This window comes from Ochotona curzoniae, unplaced genomic scaffold (assembly GCF_017591425.1).
Source record: "Ochotona curzoniae isolate NIBS_2020 unplaced genomic scaffold, NIBS_Ocur_1.0 contig_605, whole genome shotgun sequence".
Lineage (NCBI taxonomy): Eukaryota > Metazoa > Chordata > Mammalia > Lagomorpha > Ochotonidae > Ochotona > Ochotona curzoniae.
This window is the reverse complement of record NW_024466491.1, coordinates 2,138,870-2,150,331: the sequence shown is the minus strand read 5'-3', so window position 1 is coordinate 2,150,331 and position 11,462 is coordinate 2,138,870. Positions and strand designations below refer to the sequence as shown.

At 68.9% G+C, this 11,462-nt stretch overlaps 4 protein-coding genes and 1 long non-coding RNA gene across 5 annotated transcripts; 2 read left to right on the top strand and 3 right to left on the bottom strand.

Moving 5' to 3' along the window:
* Positions 1-291: 291 nt before the first annotated feature.
* PLEKHJ1 (pleckstrin homology domain containing J1) lies at positions 292-2,270 on the bottom strand. Its single transcript, XM_040990535.1, has 6 exons — positions 2,028-2,270; positions 1,870-1,937; positions 1,708-1,774; positions 1,205-1,295; positions 945-1,008; positions 292-855 (listed from the first exon to the last, which is right to left on the bottom strand). Exons 1-6 carry the CDS (start codon positions 2,119-2,121, stop codon positions 745-747), a joined length of 495 nt encoding a protein of 164 aa, XP_040846469.1. The 5' UTR covers positions 2,122-2,270; the 3' UTR covers positions 292-744.
* A 203-nt stretch (positions 2,271-2,473) lies between these two features.
* Positions 2,474-6,163, top strand: SF3A2 (splicing factor 3a subunit 2). Its single transcript, XM_040990534.1, has 9 exons — positions 2,474-2,580; positions 3,809-3,977; positions 4,060-4,131; positions 4,290-4,336; positions 4,538-4,647; positions 4,754-4,803; positions 4,878-5,018; positions 5,095-5,163; positions 5,284-6,163. The coding sequence occupies exons 2-9, from the start codon at positions 3,852-3,854 to the stop codon at positions 6,064-6,066; spliced, it is 1,398 nt and encodes a 465-aa protein (XP_040846468.1). The 5' UTR covers positions 2,474-2,580; positions 3,809-3,851; the 3' UTR covers positions 6,067-6,163.
* Positions 6,164-6,550: 387 nt separating this feature from the next.
* AMH (anti-Mullerian hormone) lies at positions 6,551-8,581 on the top strand. Its single transcript, XM_040990207.1, has 5 exons — positions 6,551-6,950; positions 7,046-7,185; positions 7,268-7,376; positions 7,469-7,625; positions 7,705-8,581. The coding sequence occupies exons 1-5, from the start codon at positions 6,551-6,553 to the stop codon at positions 8,579-8,581; spliced, it is 1,683 nt and encodes a 560-aa protein (XP_040846141.1).
* Positions 8,582-8,661: 80 nt separating this feature from the next.
* JSRP1 (junctional sarcoplasmic reticulum protein 1) lies at positions 8,662-9,935 on the bottom strand (the record flags this gene model as incomplete). The annotated part of the gene is made up of 3 exons (XM_040990206.1): positions 8,662-9,297; positions 9,397-9,488; positions 9,755-9,935. Coding segments are annotated over 3 exons (657 nt in total), but the record flags the coding sequence as incomplete, so codon positions are not given.
* Positions 9,936-10,023: 88 nt separating this feature from the next.
* LOC121163069 lies at positions 10,024-10,642 on the bottom strand. The gene is made up of 3 exons (XR_005884865.1): positions 10,546-10,642; positions 10,317-10,354; positions 10,024-10,135 (listed from the first exon to the last, which is right to left on the bottom strand). It is a non-coding gene; the product is annotated as an uncharacterized LOC121163069 (long non-coding RNA).
* Positions 10,643-11,462: the final 820 nt, after the last annotated feature.

The following is an 11,462-nucleotide window of genomic DNA, read 5'->3' as shown; positions in this document are numbered from 1 at the left end:
TGCCCTCCCCCGCGGTGGGGTGCCCCACCTCGGACGTCCCAGGGCGGGCAGTAGCAACGTCACATGTGGCAGGGCCCTGGTCTAGAACAAAACACTGTACCCCACCGCCAGCAGCGGCGTGCCCTGTCCTGTCGGTGGCCAGCCACACGTGGGTGACCTCCCTGGCCACCAGGAGCCCTGGGGCTGCGCTGCGTCCATTGCCACCCGGGCCCCGGCCCCTGCTCAGGGATCGGTGGGGAGCCCCTGGTGGCCCAGCCCCCTGGCCTCAGGGAGCTGCTGGTCAGTAGGAACTCTCGCTCTGTCCAATTTATTTAAGACCCACTCCCCCCCTTATTTATCTCCCGTGCTGGGAAGCCCTCCTGGGTATGGCGGCTGTTTCCGCCTGGGCTCTGTGGTCTCGAAGCCCCGTCCGTTGCCCCACCCCCACTGCACTTTGTCGTGTAGCCGCTGTTAATAAAGATGGTTTTCACTTGCGTCTGGCCGGAACACAGCTTTGTGGGGGCCTGGGCAGAAGGAAGCTTGCCAGGTGCCTCATTCAGTCCATCCTGGGTGGGCTTGGGAAAGGTCCCTTTATTGGAACATAAAAAACTGGGGACCCCGGGGTAGGGGGCCTAACTGGCCCCTTCACAGCACACTCTGGCATCTACATTCAGCAGGACTTGGGTGCACACGGCACACCAGGGCCTGAGGCATTTGAGGGGGCCGGGAAGCCAGAGACCCCCTCCTCCCCAGGAGTCCAGGCAGTCAGCCCAGCACATCCAGCTGAGAGCTGATGCCTGCCGGCCGCCCGTCCTTGGGCAGGCTGCTCAGCTGGAACCGGGCCTCCTGGGATATGCCGAACTGCTCCAAGGGGTCCTGTGGGGGTGGGGAGGGGCGGTGGTGAGCCCGGCTACAGGGACAACCCCCCCAACACACACACATACACCCACCCACCCACCACCTACCTTGCCTGTCATCTTCTGGATTTCATTCCTGTAGAAGATGAGGCTCCTTCGCATGAACTCGTAACTGCAGGAGAGGGCGAGCAGGGCACTGGGTCTGACCCTGCTCCTGGTGCCACCCCTGGCCTGCCCTGCCCAGTACCCCTGGTGCCCCAGAGCCTCCCAGCCCCACCCATGGCCCTGCTCCCCGCCCCTGGCCCTGCCCACTGGTTCCGATGCCCCCGGTGTCTCCTGTCCCACCCACGGCCCCCACCCTGCTCCACCTGGCCCGCCGCAGGGCCTCCGTCCACTCCTGGCACTGCTCCTCGCTGCAGCACTCGAAGTGGTACTTCCTCTCCGGGTCCTCCACGAAGCCTGCGAGGGAGTGGCCTCTGCTGGGTGCCCGCTGGGCCCCACGCCCCCAATGCGAGCCTGGCTCCGGGCCCTGTGCACACTCCCTCCCCATGCTGTGCCCCTTCCCACGCTGCACCCCTTCCCCATGCTGCGCTCCTTCCCATGCTGTGCCCCTTCCTCATGCTACGCCCCCTCCCCACGCTGCGCCCCTTCCTACACTGCACCCCTTCCCCATGCTGCACCCCCTCCCCACACGCTGCGCCCCCTCCCCACACTGCGCCCCTTCCCACGCTGCACCCCCTTCCCACGTTGCGCCTCGCCAGACCGCTGCGGCCCTTCCCACGCTGCGCCTCCCCACGCTGCGCCCCCTCCCCACACTGCGCCCCTTCCCACGCTGTGCCCCTTCCCACGCTGCTGCCTCCGGCGCACTCACCGAGCGAGAAGCTCCGTGGCTCTTCGCGCGTGACCCGGCAGCGTTCTAGAAGCAGCGCGCCGACGGGCTGCAGGGAGGACGCGCGCGGGCCCGTGAGCGCAGAGCCGGGGCGCCGCCGCCCTCGGCCCGCGGACACCCCCACGCCCGCCCCCCGGGACCGACCTCGGCCTCGTCCGGGCGGTAGTAGAAGAGGAAGTTGACCACCAGCTTCACCAGGCGCCGCTTGAGCACTGCGGGCACACAGCGGGCTCAGGGCGGCCGCGGGGGAACCCTGGCGTCCCGGCGCGCGCGCCCTGGGCCCCCCGCGCGCCCACGCTCACCGCTGCCCTTCTTGGGGCCCCGCATGCCCAGCTCAGCCGCCATCTCGGCCGGCTGCCGGGACAGCGCCTGCAGCTCCTTCTCGTTGTAGCGCATGGCGCCGGGGACGACAACCGGGAACGCAGGGCACGAACGCACGCCTAGTTCCGGGCCCTCCCGGCCACCGTCCGCCCAGAGTCCGGACCAGAAAAGTCCCAGTGTGTGGTCCCGGCCAGCACCAAGGCGCCTGCGCGCTGCGGGCCGGCCATTCTCCACTCCCCTTTACCCCACCCACCCGTGACCGCGGCGTGGTGACTTCCGCGCGTGCGCAAGCCGACGGGGAGGGCGGAAGGCAGGACAATCACGTGTCACTCGGGGAACCTACCCCGAGTTCACAGAGACCGCTATGCGCAGGCGCACCTCGGGCACCCGCCCGCCCAGCAACCTCGTGCATGCGCACACGCGGGAAATCGACGCTTGGCGGCCTCCGGAAGTGCTTCGGCCGCCTGCGACGCGCCTGCGCACCTAGGAGTCGTGGCGGTGGGCCTAGCGGTGCGGCGAAATCCTCGGGCTCGAGTGAGGCTCCGGGCGGGCCGGTGGTGGTGGGTGCCTAGGAGCGGGTCCCGCGGGGCGCCGGGCAGGTCTAGCGGCGCGGCGGAGGCCTCGGGCTCGGGTGAGGCACCGGGCGGGCCGGGGATGGCGGATCTCCCCCGAAGGCCTCCGGGCGGGCGGCCCCGGTGCCCGCAACCCTCCCCAGTCTCCATCCCTCCCGGTGCCCACACCCTTTCTCGGGGTCCCCTATCCCTTCCCGGGGTTCCCTTTCCCTTCCCGGTGTCCTCTCCTGCACCCCCGGATCCCTGCACGGGGACACGTTAGGGCCACGCTTGCCCCCTTCCCGTGGCCCCGGGGCCGCCTTGGCAGGCCGGCTTCGGGGTGCTGGGGATGCCCGTCACTCCCATTTCCTGCTGGAGCGGGGTCCGGGATGCAGAGTGCAGCTCCCCGAAGGTGGCCCCGGTTCCCGCCAAAAAAAAAAAAGAAGCCAGCTGTGGGGGCTGCGCCGGCTCCATTGTCCTGCTGCCCGCTGGTTCGTGGGCCATGTCCTTGGGGTCTGGAGAGCGCGCCCAGCACCCGCATGAGGGTCCCGGTGGGCAGTAGGGTCGCGCACACCCCCACACACCAGCTTGTGAGGGACAGTGGGGAGCAGGGTGCGGCATTGGGCACAGCAGCTGCGACCCCCAGACAGCCTGGTACCCCAGGAGGCTGTGGGCAGGGTCCCCACAATGCTCCCACCCCCCGTCCCCTGGTCCCCACTCCTCCGCAGCTGGGACGAGGCACGAGGAATTAAATGTCCGGGCCGTTTCTGGGATGGTGGTCTAGTCAGGTGGGGTCCTGGGGTGCCCACCAGCTCCTTGCTGATGTGCCTGGGAACCCCCAAAGGTGGCTGGAGCTCCAGGCCCCCCAAGCTCTGCCTGGCCTGACCCTGCTAGAGTAACAGGAAAAGGCTTTTTGCTTTCTAGCTCGTTCCCCAAATGACGCCTGTGACCAAAGCTAGGCCGTGTGAATCCAGCTCTGCGACGGGGGACACGGGCAGGCCAGCTGAGGGAACACCCTGGGCCAGGGGTCCCTAAAGCAGCTCCGGAAGGCGCTGCTGCCTCCAGCTGCTTGGCCAGGAAAGGCCGCTCCGCTGCCTGAGAACCCGCCCCACGTTCCCACCCTGGGCCGCTGCGGGTCCCTCAGAGTGGCTCCGTGTCCGTGTCCACACTGTCCTGGGGTGGAGCCTGCAGGGATGGCCTTCTCTTCCCAGCTGTCCCAGGTGTCTGTTGTGCTAAAGTGGCCCGGCCTTCACCATGGACTTCCAGCACCGGCCCGGGGGCAAGACGGGGAGCGGAGGCGTGGCCTCCTCCTCGGAGAGCAACCGGGACCGCCGGGAACGGCTCCGGCAGCTGGCCCTGGAGACCATTGACATCAACAAGGTGGGTGCTCAAGGCCCCTAGAGGGGCGGGGAGGGCACGGGCAGGGCCCCCATGCCATCTGACGCTGACCGTTTCCCCTCAGGACCCCTACTTCATGAAAAACCACCTGGGCTCCTACGAGTGCAAGCTCTGTCTGACACTGCACAACAACGAGGTGCGTGCACAGCTGGCTGGGGTGCAGGGCTGCTGGCCAGGGCACAGGGCGACACAGGGCAGGTGGCCAGGGCTCAGGGGAACGCAGGGCTGCCAGCTGGGGCCAGGCATGCAGTACTGGCCTGCTGGCCCCACCTGAGCCGTCCTCTTCCCGTACAGGGCAGCTACCTGGCCCACACGCAAGGGAAGAAACATCAGACTAACTTGTGAGTACTCCCCTCGTGGCAGGTGGGTGGGGTCGGAGCCAGCCCCTGCAAGTCCTGTGCACCCCACCCCGTCACGTTGTAGACAAGCAGCCCCTCGATCACCAAGGGGAAGGCCCTGCCCGGGCACCTGACCAGCGGCCTGGGAGGCCTTGCCCACCTGCTTGCACAGGGGCTGCAGCGCCGGCTCTGTGCCTCCCACAGGGCCCGGCGAGCGGCCAAGGAGGCCAAGGAGGCCCCCGCCCAGCCAGCACCTGAAAAGGTCAAGGTGGAGGTGAAAAAGTTCGTGAAGATCGGCCGCCCGGGGTACAAAGGTGAGCATCAGGTGCAAGAGCCCCTGCCCTGGGAGGGGGCTGGCTCCAGGGGACAGTCCCCCCGCGGGGGTGGCCCTGCCCTCAGTGCCTGCCTGCTGTCTTGCAGTAACTAAGCAGAGGGACACGGAGGTGGGCCAGCAGAGCCTACTGTTCCAGGTAAGGGGGTCCCCAAGCCTGGGGGGACGGGGAGCTGGTGCCCAGGGTGCTGCTGACATGCCTGCGTCCCACAGATCGACTACCCCGAGATCGCTGAGGGCATCACGCCACGGCACCGCTTCATGTCGGCCTACGAGCAGAGGATCGAGCCCCCGGACCGGCGCTGGCAGTACCTGCTCATGGCCGCCGAGCCCTATGAGACCATCGCCTTCAAGGTAACGTGGGCTGCAAGGCTGGGCTGTCCCCGGGGGGCCCTGCTGGGCATCGCGCCAAGACCCTCTGTCTCCCCAGGTGCCGAGCAGAGAGATCGACAAGGCCGAGGGCAAGTTCTGGACCCACTGGAACAGGGAGACCAAGCAGGTCCGTGAGCAGCGCCGGCCCCACATCCCACCCGGGGACCCCACGGCCCTGCATCCCCCACCCGGGCCCCCCACCCGAGGGCCTCCTGGCTGATCTCTGCTCTCCGATTTGGTCCCCCAGTTCTTCCTGCAGTTCCACTTCAAGATGGAGAAGCCGCCGGCCCCGCCCAGCCTCCCCGCTGGGCCTCCCGGAGTGAAGCGGCCCCCGCCCCCACTGATGAATGGTCTGCCCCCTCGCCCCCCACTCCCAGAGTCTCTGCCCCCACCCCCACCTGGAGGCCTGCCCCTACCCCCCATGCCACCTGCAGGGCCTGCACCCTCAGGGCCTCCTGGGCCCCCCCAGCTGCCCCCACCAGCGCCTGGCGTCCACCCTCCTGCCCCAGGGGTCCACCCGCCCCCTGCCCCGGGGGTCCACCCTCCAGCCCCAGGCGTACACCCACCAGCCCCAGTGGTCCACCCCCCAACATCTGGGGTCCACCCCCCAGCTCCTGGGGTCCACCCTCCAGCTCCTGGGGTCCACCCTGCAGCTCCAGGAGTCCACCCTCCAGCACCTGGCGTCCACCCGCCTGCCCCTGGGGTGCACCCACCCCCAGCTGCAGGGGTGCACCCCCAGGCCCCTGGAGTGCATCCCCCGACGCCCGCAGTTCACCCCCAGGCTCCAGGCGTCCACCCGCCGGCCCCTGCAGTTCACCCCCAGGCCCCCGGTGTCCACCCCCCGGCCCCCGGGATCCACCCACAGCCTCCTGGGGTTCATCCTGCAGCTGCTGGAGTCCACCCCCAGCCCCCTGGCGTCCACCCCTCCAATCCTGGGGTGCACCCTCCGACCCCCATGCCCCCAATGCTGCGGCCCCCTCTCCCCGCCGAAGGGCCGGGCAACATTCCTCCCCCTCCCCCAGCCAACTGAAAAGCCGCGGGCCCCACGTGTTCTGTCAGGCCCTCCCCCTGCCTGGCACCCCATTTGTACTGCCCCCCAAGGTCTCATTAAATGTCTCCTATGTCAAGCCAACTGGTGCGTCCTTGCTGTGTCGGGGGGATCATGCCCACCAGCCAGGAGCTGAGGCCCTTCCCCAGGGAGGGAGTGGACACAGCGCACTGGCCATGCTGCCGCCTCTGCCCACATCTGCGCTGCCTCCAGCCCACACTCCCCCTGTTTTCCCACCCAGCCCCTGGCCAAGGCGCATCTCCAAGGTCACTGGCACGCCCAGGGCCACCATCGGGGCAGATAGGCACCTGCAGGAACAGAAGCGACCCTGTGAGGAGGCCACTGCCCACTGGGCTCCCAGGGGTGCTGTCCCCCAAGGTCACTCCGTGAGCCGAGGCTCCAGCCTTCCCCCCACATTCCACCCTGGCCCATAATAATCGCAGCTGCGGGCTCTGCAGCACTCACCATGCCTGGCCTGCCCCTCGCCCTCCTGCTGCTGGCCCCAGGGACGCTGCTGGGGGCTGGGAGCCCCTGGACAGAGTCAGCCGCCAGCCCTGGGGCCCTCAGCCTGGATGAAGGCTGGGGCTGGCCACCCAGCAGCGCTGCCAATCCCCGGTGCCTGGTGGCACTGAATGGGGGTGGCAAAGGGGACCGCAGACCCCTGCGGGTGGTGGGTGCCCTGAGCAGCTACGAGACAGCCTTCCTGGAGGCAGTGCGGGGGGCCAGCTGGGGCCCCCATGACCTGGACATCTTCGGCATCTGCAGGCCCGGGCCTGAGCAAGCCATCATGGCCGCCCTACAGCAGCTGGCAGCCTGGCTTGAGGAGCCCAGGGCTCAGCCGCTGCTGGTCTTGCACCTGGAGGAAGGTACAGGGTGGGAGGGGGGACTTGGGTCTCCCCTGCAGAGCAGGCTGGCTGGCCCCAGTGGCACAGGTGACCCCTGTCCCCCACCCCTGCTGCAGTGATGTGGGAGCCAGCACCCACCCTGAAGTTCCAGCAGCCCCCAGCTGAGGCTGTTCCGCCTGGGTTGGCACTGTTGGTGCTGTATCCTGGGCCCGGCCCTGCAGCCACCATCACAGGGACTGGACTTCCAGGAGCCCAGGTAATCAGGGACCAAGGGGACTGGGGTGGTGGGAAGGGTGTGGCAGCACCCTAACCCAGCCGTTTGCGTCCCACCTGCTCAGAGCCTCTGCCCGTCCCCTGACACCCGCTTCGTGGCACTAGTTGTGGCACAGCCTGCAGACGCCTGGCGTGGTTCTGGCCTCACCTTGAGCCTGCGACCCCATGGAGACGGTAGGGCTATGGAAGAGGGCCGGAGCGGCTGGCTGTGGGGGCAGGTAGTTCTCAGGGCTCCGTCCCCTGAGCCAGCCTGCATCACTGCCCAGGGACGCCCCTAAGCACGCCTCAACTGCAAACACTGCTCTTTGGAACGGACCCTCGCTGCTTCACACGGATGACCCCGGTTCTGCTCCTGCTGCCTCTGTTCCCGGCGCCGCTACCTGCTCACGGCCAGCTGGACACAGCCCCCCTCCTGCCACCCAGGTGCGCCTGGGTCCCTGGAACAGGAATGCACAGACGGGTGGGAGTGCTGCTGCCCCCAACGCCTCCCTCTGGCTTCTAGGCTGGCCCTGGAGTCCGAGGAGCCGCTGCCCAGCGCTGACCCCTTCCTGGAAACGCTCACGCGCCTGGTACGGGTGCTGCGTGGCAGCCAGGTGCCAACCTCCCCGCCACGGCTGTCCCTTGACGCGGGTGTGCTGGCGGGCTTCCCGCAGGGCTTGATCAACCTGTCAGACCCCGCAGCGCTGGAGCGCCTGCTGGAGGGTGAGGAGCCACTCCTGCTGCTGCTCCCACCCTCCGACGCCCCCTTCCCGGCCGCCCCAGCCCAGGTTCGGGGCTCCCCGTCGGTGGCGCCTTGGGCCGAGGGCCTGGCGCGACGCGTGGTAGCGGAGCTGCAAGCAGCAGCCGCGGAGCTTCGAGGCCTCCCGGGGCTGCCGCCCGCAGCCGCCCCACTGCTGGCCCACCTGCTGGAGCTGTGCCCAGGTGACCCGCGGGACCCCGGCGGGCCCAGAGGTGCCCTGCGTGCGCTGCTCTTGCTGAAGGCTCTGCAGGGCCTGCGCACCGAGTGGCGCCGTCGAGAGCCCCGCGGGCAGGCACGGGCACAGCGCAGCGCCGGGGCAGCTGCAGCTGCCGACGGGCCGTGCGCGCTGCGGGAGCTCAATGTGGATCTGCGCGCCGAGCGCTCCGTGCTCATCCCGGAGACCTACCAAGCCAACAACTGCCAGGGCGCGTGCGGCTGGCCACAGTCTGACCGCAACCCGCGCTATGGCAACCATGTGGTACTGCTGCTCAAGATGCAGGCCCGAGGTGCCTCCCTGGCGCGCGCGCCCTGCTGCGTGCCCACGGCCTACGCGGGCAAGCTGCTCATCAGCCTGTCCGAGGAGCGCATTAGCGCGCACCACGTGCCCAACATGGTAGCCACCGAGTGCGGCTGCCGGTGACCCTGGCGTCATGCGTGGACTCCTGTCCTTCCCCAGGGGCCCAAGTGAGCGCTCCCAAACATATTTATTCGGACCCCACCGTCGCCCCCTCCCCCCATAAAGATGAGCAAGCATCCAGCTAGGGTCTCCGTGCGTGTTTGGGAGCCCGTGGGGGGGGGGGGGTCTTCACTGCCTGACGCCCGCTCCCTCCCCCGTCCCCGTGGTTCAGGTGCCGGATCCCAGGGTGCACGGGCTAGGGAAGCAGGCGATGGAGGGAGCGGTCTCTGCACGCGCTTTATTTTGCGGGAGTCCAGATGGCGCCCTGGGCTACGTGCGGCACGACCAGGTCGGGCTCAGTCCCGCCCCTTGCCTGCGCGGGGCTTCCGGCGGCCCGGGAGCCGCTCCTCCAGGTCGGATCGCCTCGGGGAAGGCCGGGCCTGCCTCTTCCGGTGTCCGCGGTCTTCGGAGTCGCGCACCTCCCAGCGCCGGGGCAGGGCTTCGCGGGGCGCGCCGCTCTCCCTGCGCGACCTCTCCCTGCGCGGCTTCTCCTCTCTGCGCGGCCTCTCCTTCCCCCGCTTGTCCTTGGGCCCTCGGTGTGCGAGAGGCGTGCGCGTCTCCCCCGCAGGCCCTAGCTCGGCAGCGCCCGGGCTGCCGGGAACCTCGGGTCCCTCCTCCGCCTCCGAGTCGGCTTGGGGCGCGGGCGGCGCCGTTGGGGGCACCAAGACGGGGGGCTTAGGCTGCAGCAGGGACAGTATGATCCCAGGCTCAGCGCCCACCTCCGCGCTCCAGCCCCCACCCGCTCACACCCCGCGCGGTCACCGGAGGGAGCGGCTCACCGAGGTCACCGCTGGCTCCTTCCTGGGAGGGCTCGGTGGGACCCAGGGCGCAGGGACAGGCGCTGGGGCAGTGGCCTCCCCAGCCACGGCATCTGGAAAGGGGTGGGGTTGGGGGATCCCCGTGGCAAAACGCATCAGCAGGGGCACATAGCCTTGGTTCATCCCAGCCTGGCTGGCCCTTGCCAGAGGTCGGCAGGGGCGTCCTCCTGAGACTTTTTTTTCCAAACGAAGTGGTCTGTGTTCTAATTCCCTCTCCGAAAGAAGGGGTGCAGGCCCTCCCTAGGGCTGGGTGTACCTGGGGACCCAGGGGGATGCAGAACCCCCCCCAGCCTCCTGCCCCCGGGACCCGCGCGCTCACCGCGGCACAGCTGCAGAGCCGAGCCCAGCAGCGCCAGCAGCGAGGCGAGCGCCAAGCACTTGTTGATGGACACATCTCCCCAGGGCAGCTCCTCTCCGCTGGGCACGGGCGGCGGCGGCGGCGGCTCCGGGGGCGGCGTGGCCTGCGCCTTCTTGCGCGCGGGGGCGCTGCGCGGGGCTGCCGGGACAAGCGCGGGCTGTGTGCCGGTGTCTGGGCCCGGGGCCGTTCTGGGGACCCCCCCACCCCCACTCCCGCCCACGTACTTGTTCCACCTTTCGGCCTCTCCTTTCCGGGTCCTAGGGCGCCCCTGACCGCGGACTCCTGGTCTGTTTTCTTTATTCTATCGTGCGCACCGCTGTCCGCCCCCAGCTCCTGAGAGACCTGGGGGAAACAGCCCGATGGGGGGGGGGGGGCCGCTGGTTCCTGGCCCCTGACACTTGGAGGCCCCAGGAACCTGGAGAGTGGAGCAGGGAATGGGGGAGGGGCCTCTCCGGGAGTTGCAGATGGAGCGGGGGGGGGGGGGGTCCCCTGGAAACCCCATCCATGGGTCCCCGCCACTCACCGGGGGACAGCTGCCCGAGTCAGCCCGCCTGCGGGACCCTGTGGCAGGAGGGAGCAAAGTGGAAATCAGGCTGGGAAGGTGCCCGCAGCCCTGCCATCTAGTACGGATTGGGTAGGGCGCCAAGGCACCTGCAGCGTTGGCGGGTAGGGCAGGACTCCTTCGCAGAGTCAGCCTGCCCACTCCACCTCCCCAAGGTGGGCCACCTGCCTCAGCGCCGGAGTTAGGGTACCTGAAGCCTTGTTTTCCTGAGCTATGCCCGGGTAGGCCTCAACCAGCACAGAGAGCTCCTCCCCGGCTGGGCAGCTGCCCAGGCCTCCATCCAGCTCGTCCAAGGCTCTGGTTGTCATGGAGACTGGAGCAGCACCGGGGGTCCAGGGCCACCTGGGGGAGTACAGCAGGGGCTCAGCATCTCCCCAGTTCCTTTGGATAAACCAGCTCCTCTCCTGGACTGGGGGCTTCTGGTGCCCTTGCACTTGGCCCCTCTGCTCACCAGGCCCAGTCAGGCACCTGCTGGGCTACTTCCTCCCCTCCCGTCTTATCAGAGAGACCCTCCGGTGGCCACACAGCTTTAGCCAGAGGCCTTGGGCTCTCTTGGAGGCCAGGGGTTATTTTTATCTGGTGCCCAAGGCCAGCAGGCCGGCTGTCCAGAGGGTGACCCAGCCCTGCCCAGGCCTCTGCTCCCAGGAGTCTCCTCCCAGACCCTCCCCTCTGGGACCCTGTAAGCCAAGGAGTTCAAGTCCCCCATACCCAGAACTCACCGGGTTCCAAACAGGTGAGTCCCTGGAGCCCTCCACCCAGGCCCCCACCCAGCCCCTCTTACCCCCACAGACACAGCGCCGGGCCTGATGAACTGGACAGAATGAGGAAGGGTGGCCCTGACACTGACCGACAGCAACAGGTGTCAGGGACAGCTGAGCGCACCAGCCAGGGAAAGCCCCAGTCCCATGGCGGGGAGGGGCCGGGGGAGCGGGAGGGGCAGACTCAGGCCTAACCCAGCACACATGGGTGGCCCTCCACTGACCACTGCGGGACTGAGGGGAACGGGGCTGGAGGGTCTTAGACTGCCCCTCCCCCAACTCCCTCCTCAGCCCCACCCCACCCCCTGCAGGTGGGGCTGGGCTAACCATCCTGAAGGGTTTTCTGGAG

Coding starts and splice junctions, on each gene's coding strand:
- PLEKHJ1 (XM_040990535.1), bottom strand. CDS start 2,121: ATGCGCTACAACGAGAAGGAGCTGCAGGCGCTGTCCCGGCAGCCGGCC. Junction 1,775..1,869: donor ACCGCCCGGACGAGGCCGAG/GTCGGTCCCGGG, acceptor TCCTCCCTGCAG/CCCGTCGGCGCGCTGCTTCT. Junction 856..944: donor TCCAGAAGATGACAGGCAAG/GTAGGTGGTGGG, acceptor CCACCCCCACAG/GACCCCTTGGAGCAGTTCGG.
- AMH (XM_040990207.1), top strand. CDS start 6,551: ATGCCTGGCCTGCCCCTCGCCCTCCTGCTGCTGGCCCCAGGGACGCTG. Junction 6,951..7,045: donor GGTCTTGCACCTGGAGGAAG/GTACAGGGTGGG, acceptor CCCCTGCTGCAG/TGATGTGGGAGCCAGCACCC. Junction 7,626..7,704: donor GCCCCCCTCCTGCCACCCAG/GTGCGCCTGGGT, acceptor TCTGGCTTCTAG/GCTGGCCCTGGAGTCCGAGG.
- SF3A2 (XM_040990534.1), top strand. CDS start 3,852: ATGGACTTCCAGCACCGGCCCGGGGGCAAGACGGGGAGCGGAGGCGTG. Junction 4,132..4,289: donor TGACACTGCACAACAACGAG/GTGCGTGCACAG, acceptor CTTCCCGTACAG/GGCAGCTACCTGGCCCACAC. Junction 4,648..4,753: donor CGGCCGCCCGGGGTACAAAG/GTGAGCATCAGG, acceptor GCTGTCTTGCAG/TAACTAAGCAGAGGGACACG.